At 45.1% G+C, this 10,087-nt stretch overlaps 1 protein-coding gene across 2 annotated transcripts in view; it reads right to left on the reverse strand.

The window, feature by feature from the left end:
* LOC105541665 (chromosome unknown open reading frame, human CXorf36) overlaps positions 1-10,087 on the reverse strand; it is a 61,471-nt gene that overhangs the window by 44,443 nt on the left and 6,941 nt on the right. For both annotated transcript variants that reach the window (XM_011982810.1, XM_011982811.1), the window contains exon 2: positions 7,870-8,134. In XM_011982810.1, coding sequence (XP_011838200.1) covers positions 7,870-8,134 — 265 coding nt within the window. The remainder of the gene's footprint in view (positions 1-7,869; positions 8,135-10,087) is intronic.

A 10,087-nucleotide genomic window follows, 5' to 3' on the forward strand; every position in this document is an offset into this window, starting at 1 on the left:
TTTTTTTTTGAGACAGAGTCTCACTCTGTTGCCCAGGCTGGAGTGCAGTGGCACAATCTCTGCTCACTGTAAGCTCCACCTACCAGTTCACACCATTCTCCTGCCGCAGCCTCCCGAGTAGCTGGGACTCCAGGCGCCCGCCACCATGCCTGGCTAATTTTTCGTATTTTTAGTAGAGACGGGGTTTCACCGTGTTAGCCAGGATGGTCTCGATCTCCTGACCTCGTGATCCGCTCACCTCAGCCTCCCAAAGTGCTGGGATTACAGGTGTGAGCCACCACGCCCAGCCAACTGTCTCATTTTCATTCATGAGCTCCATCAAGAATAATGTAGGGGTCATTTGAGTGGGCACACTGGGTGATTATTAGGCCCTTTTCTATGAGTCTATGACACAATGGAAGTTTGGAAATGAGTAGGTTAGTCTCTGACCCATTCCAAATAACCTCTTTGCCACAAATGTTGAGATGGCAAAGTCTTCATGGTTGTAATCTTAAATAAATTAGATGATTCAAAATCTTAGTTGTTTTAACTCTGAACACTTCCAGTTCCATGACTGGATGGAGAAAATGGGCTGAGAGGGGACTTGTATCTATTCCGTAATATCTCTCCAGTTGGTTCCCCAAACTCCCATGGGCGAGAAACACAGCCCTCTGAATACCTCCCAAGGGTCACAGGAACGGGGTCTCCTGATTTCATAGTGAGGATGTACCTCTGAAGGGGCTCTGTTCCTCCAAGACCATTCCCCAGAAGATGTGCACTGACATCCAGGGAATATTGCCCTGTGTGGTACTGTGGAGGCATTCTTAGTTGCTTAAATTTCCTTTTCCGCTAATAGTCATTTCATCTTTGACTCCAGTGTTAGATGTGTGTGAAAATAATACAGCCACCAGTCAGCCTATTTTTTCTTTTTCAGCACCAATATAGTCATGTTCTCTTTTAAAACAAACAAACAAACAAACAAATGGAACTTTTTTGAAGCATCCTTGACCTAGTAGCCTGTGAGGCATTAAAATATTTACAGTCTGAAAACCAACTGTGAATCCAATATAAAATTTTCATCTTCGTTAAAGCACTTTATCACAGGGTGTCTTGTATCAGAACGAATCGAATATGGTCTGTCTCCCTCACTGGGGTGTCATCTCCCAGAGTGCAAGGACCTTCTCTTGATACCCGTATGCCCTCCTAGCGCCTAGCACAGGTCCTATAACCATCTCTTACATATTTTTGAGTTACATTTAAACAAAAGTGAATTTCACTTGTTTATTAGTTACATCTGAACCCACATTTAGATTATATAATGAACACGCATTTTGGTTCATTTGCTGATTTCCCTTATTCTATGCATTTAAAAAAATAATGGAGACGTAGGAAGTAAAATAGTTAACCATCCTTGTTTAAACAAAGCTGACTGAACACTCTGTACTGCCATCTAGTGGGAGAAAAGGCTCTGCGGCCATCTGGTGTATTCCCGTTTGGAGGGAGTAACACTGTTTAGAACAATGTCAGATCGGATCGTAGTTGAGGGGATGGGAGCCGGACACAGTGGAGGATATGTGTTTCCCCCTGATTAGCCACGTGCTGCCTAGGGTGGTTGCCTCTTGGCATAAAAGCAGAGGAAGCCTTCTTTGTGGTTTTGTGAACAAGCACCTCATGATAAACTCTGAGCGGTGTTCTTGGCTGTGGTTCTGTTTGTGGGGTAGTAATTTAGGCTGTGGGATATTCCCATCAGAACAATGCAGCTTTTAGAGGAGAAAAGTCACGATGTTATTAGCATAAGTGCTAAACATGCTCGAGCGCGCGCGCGCACACACACACACACACACACTGCATCGTTTCACTTTCTTCCTAATTCTTGGTCCTGTCATCTTCCTTAGCAGCCCTGCGGTAGCTGTACTGCACTGTGGCTCAAGATGCAGTGTCCTTAAATACAAAACTGCATTTGGCCCTGCAGGAGGGGAGCCCGGGACTCCCTGGCTCAGCCTCTGATGATGACTACTGGGGCTTTTCATCCAACTTGACTTTATTTATTCATAAGCAGGGCTGACAGTCAAAGTTCTGAGGTCCCTGAACCGGCCAGATCCCTCCTCCCTTTCGTTTACTTTTATTTCTTTGATTTTTTTTTTCTCCTCTCATCTCTGCCTTGTCAGTTCTCTGAGCAGAGCCTGTGAGCTCCTTGTGGCATCTTTTTCTTCCCCTAAACACACAGCAACACACACACACAAGCAGATAGGCACAATTGAAGGCTCTGGCTTAGATCCCAGTTGGAAAATGGCGCTTGAGGAAATCAGAGAAAACCCACTTAAGTCACACACAGAGAGAGTCCCAGGGGGCTGGCCTGACAGGTAGGCTGAGCTGACACTGGGCCATTTGGTGTGAGTTGAAGGATGAGGCTGATCTCCCAACCACGTATCCTATAATAGCTCCCCAGTTGGCTCTTGAAACTCCCATATAAATACAGAAAGATCATGATTTCCAAACAAGAAATTAGGACTTATGTCTGACGGGTTATCAGAAAAACAGGGCAGAGCTGTTTGGCCAAATCTGGGATGAATGATCACTCAGAGGGCTCGTCTCTTATTCCAGCTGAGATCAAACACAGAGGCTGCTAACTTAGAACACTGTTGAGAAGAATTCTGGGCCACATCTGGGTTTAGTAGGGGAAGAATGTAGGAATATATTAGGAAGGCCTGAGATAGTCATGCATGAACTAGTGAAAGCATCACGATATTGGCTTTTCATGCAAATGGCTTCTTAGAGGGCTAACAGTGAAATGCCATTAGCTGTTAACTTCCCGGCACAAATTAAATTATGACATTAGCTGCCCATCACAAGAGAATGGGTCACAGAATAGGGGAAGTTGTTTCTATGGCTTATTCTTCCTTTTAAAAATTGAGGTAAAATTCACATAACAATAAAATTCACCATTTAAACCATTTTAAATTATACAATTAAGTGGCTTTTAATACATTCAGAAGACTGTGCGACCATCACCACTACCTAATTCCAGAATCATTTCATCACTCCAGAAAGAAATCCTGAACCCATTAAACAGTCACTCCTAATTCTCGCCTCCCCTCAGCCCTTAGCAACCACTGATTTCCTCTCTGTCTCTATGGATTTGCCTATTCTGGACATTGCCTATAAATTAAATCATAGAATATGTGGCTTTTTGTGTTTTACTTCTTTTTATTCACTGAGCACAATGTTTTCAAGGTTTACCCATGTTGTAGCATATATCAGCACTTAATTCCTTTTTATGGCTGAATAATATTCCGCTGTATGGATAGAATATATTTTTTATCCATTCATTGGTTGATGAACAACATTTGGGTTGTTTCTACCTTTTGGCTATTATGAATAGTGCTGCTATAAGCATTCACATACAAGTTTTTTTTTTTTTTTTTTTTTTTAATAGGTTTGGTCTCACCATCATCCCCAGGCTGGTCTTGAACCCCGGGCCTCAAGCAATCCTCCTGCCTCAACCTCCCAAAGTGCTTGGATTACGGGCGTGAGCCATTATGTCCAGCCCATATACAAGTTTTTGTTTGAACACTTGTTTTCAATTCTCTTGGGTGAATAGGTGAAGGTATTTTTTGGCCACCTTTGGTGAAGACAGAACCATTTGAAACTGATAGGTGAGTTTTGCTACAAAGAAAAGAGCAGATGTGGCTGGGCACAGTGGCTTACGCATGTAATCCCAGCACTTTGGGAGGCAGAGGTGGGTGGATCACCTGAGGTCAGGGGTTGGAGACCAGCCTGGCCAACATGGCGAAACCCTGTCTCTACTAAAAACACAAAAATTAGCCAGGCGTGGTGGCGGCGCCTGTAATCCCAGCTACTCGGGAGGCTGAGACAGAAGAGTCACTTGAACCTGGGAGGCAGAGGTTGCAGTGAGCCGAGATGGGGCCACTGCACTCCAGCCTGGGTGACAAGAGTGAAACTCCGTCTCAAAGAAAACCAAACCAAAACAAACAAGCAAAAAAACAGAGCAGGTGTTTGAGTGCAGCCTGGATGAGGCATGAAAGTGGGAAAGAGTGTAACAGAACACCTTGGGCCCGCCGTGGAATCCTAAGGGCAAAGGGTCTCTGGAAAGGAGGTGAGGAGAGATCGAGAAGATGGTGTCAAAATAAGACAGTAATGACCTTGAGCTTAATGGATAGGAGAAGAATGGGTTTGTGCAGAATTTATAAAATGGCTGCTAATATTTCCTTTTTTATAAGGAAGGGAAAAATCTATGGTGGAGATGAAAAGATGGGTTAGGGGAGGGCCAAAGTAAAGCAAAAATTGTTCTGCTTTTGGCCATGTATTGCCAGCATGTTGTTAATAGATGCTGTTTTGGCAGAAAGAAGAAAAGCTTGTTTAGCTGCATGTAATGCAAGATGACAAAATTGGTGGAGCAAATTTTAGCATAACAAATTGGAGAAAGGGACTCACTTATTACAAGAATACTGCTGTGCATTTCTATAGTGATGGACTTCTGAAGCATATTCTTGTCTATAAGCTCATTAGGATAAATGAATCAGACAGAGCAGGTACTATTTTCTGTCATTTGAGAAATAAGAAAATCAAGGCACCCAGCACAGCTCTTGGTGATTAGTAGATATTCAGTCAGTATTTGCTAAATAAATGAAGCAGAGTCATATCAAGTTAAAAAGTATCAGAGGTTGGAGGGTCTTTGAGATCATCCAGAAGCCCTCTTCCCACCTCAATTTTGGAGAAGGAATGTCAGAGCAGATTGGGGAAATTTTGGGCTTAAATCCAAGGTCAATTGGTCAGGGAGTGAAGGACCCAAGTCAGCAATGTGTCCTTTGTTTCAGTACAGAGCGTCAGCATATTAACTACAATGCTGGGTGGTGATTTGTGCTCTTGCCTGTCTCTACCACTGAGCCATATGCTTCTGGGGGTGGAGCTTGGGTATGATTCATCTTTGAATACCCAGGATGCTATAGTACAGTTGATGAAACTTGTTGGATGGATGAACAGGAATGGAAGCTCTGTGTTATTACTGCGTCTCTGCTCCTTCTTCTCATTTTGCCACAGCTTTTAGTGGCAGATACAAAACTCAACCATAGTTTCCAGGCTCCAGGAGTCTTTTCCCTAGACCCTAGTGTCTACATTCATCAAGGTGTACTCATAGAGTACAGACTGCAAAAGATGTACCTGGCGGGTTGCTTTGGACTTGTTAGGCCCCCTGGGATAATCTCTACTGTACTGTTATTATGGAAGTATCTAGAAGGTGAGAGAAAGAGGACATTTTCCTTAGTTCAAAGCCCAATGCCAGTCTAGCTACCTTAGGTAGAATCTCAAGTGTATCTTGCACACCAGAAAGTTCCTTCCTGGCTGGGCACGGTGGCTCATGCCTGTAATCCCAGCACTTTAGGAGACTGAGGCAGGTGGATCACTTGAGGTCAGGAGTTCGAGACCAGCCTGGCCGACATGGTGAAAGTCCATCTTTACAAAAAATACAAAAATTGGTCAGGTGTGGTGGCACGCACCTGTAATCCCAGCCACTCGGGAGGCTGAGGCAGGAGAATCGCTTGAACCCGGGAGACAGAGGTTGCAGTGAGCAGAGATCATGCCACTGCACTCCAGCCTGGGTGATAGAGCAAGATTCTGTTTCAAAAAAAAAAAAAAATAGAAAAGGAAAGTTCCTTCCTTTGGTATGTTGTCCAGGTCCCAGGTAGAGGTAGGCTTGCCTTTTAGAAATTATGCTTTTCAGAATGGGACTCAACAATGATGGGGGCAGTAAGAGGTCATAGGATCTTCAAGGGGTTCTGAAACAATTCTTTGTCTACCCTGTTTTGCTCTTCTTGGGGACTTCTGTTTGTTCCTGAGCACATATTTCAGGCAAAATGGAGGAGGTCTCATAGTGGTTTTTCCCATGCCTCATACTAGACAGTCACGCTGTCCCCAGCCTGTGAATGGCATATGGTGGGTACCAAAGCTAGTGCATGAAGGGTCTGTCTGCAGGACAGAAAGAGAGGCACAGGGGGTTGCACGTTAACCATGGTGTTAGATTTGTTATATGACCTCTGTTCTGCTTCTGCCCTGTGTTGAGCATCCACCATGGGGTTCTTCTACCTAAGCCTCCACTTCCTGTCTCCTGCACAAACTCCAAGACCCTCATATTAGATCTTGCCAACACCTCCCCAGCCCGGGGACAGCGTGACTTCTTCCGGTTTTTTCTGTTCCCACTCAGTGTCAATAAATTCATAGAGTGCAGACTGCAAAAGCACCATATTGGAAAGCTCAGTTTTATTCAATGTTCCATGATGGCCATATTACCAGCAACCTGACTCCTCCTGATTTCAAAATAGTTTCCACATGTATTAGTCAGGGTTCTCCAGATAAACAGAACTAATAGGATGTATAGATAGATAGATAGATGGAGAGAGATTTATTATAAGAAATTGGCTTATGTGACCATAGAGACTGACGGTTCCTAAGATCTGCAGTTGGCAAGCTGAAGACTCAGGAGGGCCAATGGTATAGCTCTACTTCAAGGGCTGGCAGCCTTGGCACCCAAGAAGAGCTGATGTTTCAGTGTGAGCCTGAAGGTAGGAAAAAAGCCAATGTCCCAGCTCAAATGCAGCCAGTCAGGCAGGAGGAGTTCCCTCTTATTAGGAAGTGGGTCAGCGTTTATTCTGTTGAGGCCTTCAGCCGACTGGATGAGTCCCACACACATAATCTGCTTGACTCAGTCTACTGATCTCAATGTTAATCTCATCCAAAGTCATCTTCACAGAAACACTCAGAATAATGTCTGACTAAATAGCTGGGCATCCCATGGCCCAATCAAGTTGACACACAAAATTAACCATCACACCACACAACCTAAGCACAAAGCCAGAAGGTCTTATTACATGGATGAGATAGCCAGGAACCAGTGATTCTTCTTTGCTCTATGTCTCTTATCTTGCAGAAGCCAACAGCGTGTTCGTTAGCGCTCAGAATTCACTTAGACAGCCTGAGGTACCCATGTAAAGGACCTAGTGGCCCAGGGAGTGTGAGAAGCAGCCTCAGCATCCCCATGAGAAGGTCGGTTCAAGCCCTCCCTCTTTGTCATGGCAGGGAGGTTGGGGTGAGCCTCTCTTTCCTCATCTTTGCTGAAGGTGAGCCACTCAGTCCTCTGAGGTGGCATCTTCTGCACAAAGGGGCTCAGCTAGATGTGTGTGGAGGGTCATGGCTGTGCTGGTTCGAATGAAGAAGGCTGATACTTGAGATGATAGTACAGGAGGGAACCAATGCAGAATATGATGATGGCACCAGCAAGGTGCTGAAGTTCCCAGGGCAGCATGTCCATGGGAGTGGGTGGGAGGCTGTCAGGTGGGAAGAGGATGCTGTATTATCAAAGTTGGCTTCTGTAATGGCTGAGGTTTGGTTATTCTTTACAGTGGGGGATAGAAGAGGAACCTGACTTTCAAAGTGATCTCTCTGTATTGTGAAACAGGATATATATGGGAGCTTCTAAGAGAGAATACTTAGCCAGCCCGGGAGCTGGCAAAGAGCTGTCAGAGAAGGATGCAGGTGAGTTGAGCCCTGGTAGGGGGGTGGACTGGCAAGGGTCATCCTGTCAGATCTTTAGGCCAGAGGTCGCAGCTAGGAACTTTCCCGAATTGTCGCTGAGGATCACATCAGAGAGAATGAGAAATGACAATGGGATGGAACCTTACAAGTAAACCTTGTTTAGTTCCTGTCTTACCGTAAGTCACTGTGTTTTACGACAGTGTTTTGTCACACTTTAGACAGACCACAGCTTCTCCTTTTTCTCAAACTGAGACATGAGATGGGAATGAATTTCTCTCTCTCTGTCTCTGTCTCTTTCTCATCATCCCCTTCACATCCCCTTTCCATGGCCTTCATACTCACCTGCACCAGGTCTGGCGTGAGGCGCTTGGCCTGCAGCCATTTCTGGAACCTCTCTGTTTTCCGCAGGACACGCTCAATGCTGCAGGTCCTTGGGGCTGATGCAGAGGCACAGATTCTCCTGTCTGAGATCTCGTTTTGATGGTTGCTGACCAGTCTAAAGATCTCCACAGGGCGCCAGATTTTGGAATCATCTGAGTAATTTGCAGGATAAGAAAGCAAGAAGTCGGGAGGCAGTCCGAGGTGGGAAGCCAGCCAGTTGTCAGACCTGTTGGAAGAATAGCCCTTTGAGGATTGGCCTGTGAGCTGGAGGCTCGCAGAGCCCAGGGACAGGGAGACAGGGGACAATAGCCCAAGTGATCCATTTCTCCTGCTGAGACTGAGGTGTTCGAAATTCTTTTTGTGAGAGGACTATTTTTGCTTCTTCAAACTTACGGTAGTGTATATGTCATATCAGAAAAGGTGAGGGAGGTGTGAGTCATGCACAAACATTATCCTCTTCATACAACTGGCACAGAAAGTCTAGCCATAGCTCTCTGAACTTTTACTCCCTGTAAAGATAGCAGCTGTACATACACTGACATTTTTTGATTCCCCTAATTCCCAATTTCCACTTTACAAGGGTGGAAACTCAGGCTTGTAGAGCTTAAGTACCTTAGCCAAGATCAGACAATATGTTGCCAATCAGAGGTGTGGACCCCAGGCTGTCAGTCAGCAAACCCCAGCATCTCTCCCTTCCCCTACACTGGTTCCCCAAACTGCTTACCCTCTGACCAATGGCTGGGTCTTGGAACCACAGAGGTTCTTGAAGAGGCTCTTGGGTCTGCACTAGGGAGACCACTCTACCTCCATATCCAACCCCAAGCAGTCCAATTCATTTTGTTTTCAGTCTAAAAATTTAAGTCTTCAGCACCAATAAAGTCGCAGGCAAGAGTGACTACTAAATGGTCATCAAATTAGAAGCTACCTGGGCTCCAGGAGGTGGGTGATTCTACATGATGGCCTGGCCAGTCCTTAATCCTCCTGGAAGAGAGGCATTGGCTAATCTATTTATTTATTTTGAGATGGAGACTCACTCTGTTGCCCAGGCTGGAGTGCTATGGCTCCATCTCAACTCATTGCAACCTCTGTCTCCTGGATTCAAGCGATTCTCTTGCCTCAGCCTCCCCAGTAGCTGGGATTAGAGGTGCGCGCCACCACGCCCGGCTAATTTTTGTATTTTTAGTAGAGACAGAGTTTTACCATGTTGGCCAGGCTGGTCTTGAATTCCTGGACTCATGTGATCCGCCTGCCTCGGCCTCCCAAAGTGTTGGGATTACAGGCGTGAGCCACTGTGCCTGGCAGGCATTGGCCTATTATCACCTGCCAGTTTCCTAGGCCCCACAGTTATATTTTCTCCACAGTCATTTCTCCAGCTGTGTTTTCCGTTAGGGAAGAATGTTAAATCTCTTTTTGATTTATGTATGAAAAATTACTCAGAAAAAGTTTACCTTCATTATTATTAACAATTGAAGGTCATACTGCAAATGAAAATCAGGCAGCATACAGCATGCTATGTATTTAATTTAATTAAGAATATTTAAATTCTTATTATTGGGCATTATTGGGTTACCCCATGATAATGAGTTTTGGATAATGCATTTTGGAAGAATTAGCATTTCCATTAGACCCAAACCCTAGATTGTGTTGTTTTTTTCTCTTACCTGACACGACTTTACCCTAAGAGATTGCAAGCTTTTCCTACTGTTTTGATGGCAAAGAAAGTCACACAAAAAAATTACAAGGGCAAAGAGGTCAAGGGACTTGTTCAGGAAGCTGGACAGCCCAGGCCTCTGAATCCCTCGGTTATGCACTAGAGCTCCAGTCTCACATCTGGGAAGGTGCTCCAATGGAAACTGTCAGTGAGCAACTTCTGCAATGCAGGACAATGCAAATTGCATTGGAAGTAGGCTCGAAGGATTCTGTACAAGAACATTGGCATCAATGTATTTAAAAAGATGAAACAGTGTAACCTTGTAATGAGTCCATTTTACTGGAAGTTTCAGGACAACTATGGGAAAAGATCCTCCCCTCTAGGTGGATAAGGAAGGCCCAGGACCCAGACACAGGCCTGTCTGCCTTTATCCTGCAGCTGCTCTTGCTCATGGAGTTTCAAACCCACCCCCACTCCCCACCCCCACCCCCCACGGCTGATTAAAGGCCTAAGTAAACTAACTTATCT

Source organism: Mandrillus leucophaeus, unplaced genomic scaffold, assembly GCF_000951045.1.
Source record: "Mandrillus leucophaeus isolate KB7577 unplaced genomic scaffold, Mleu.le_1.0 Scaffold243, whole genome shotgun sequence".
Taxonomy (NCBI): Eukaryota; Metazoa; Chordata; class Mammalia; order Primates; family Cercopithecidae; genus Mandrillus; species Mandrillus leucophaeus.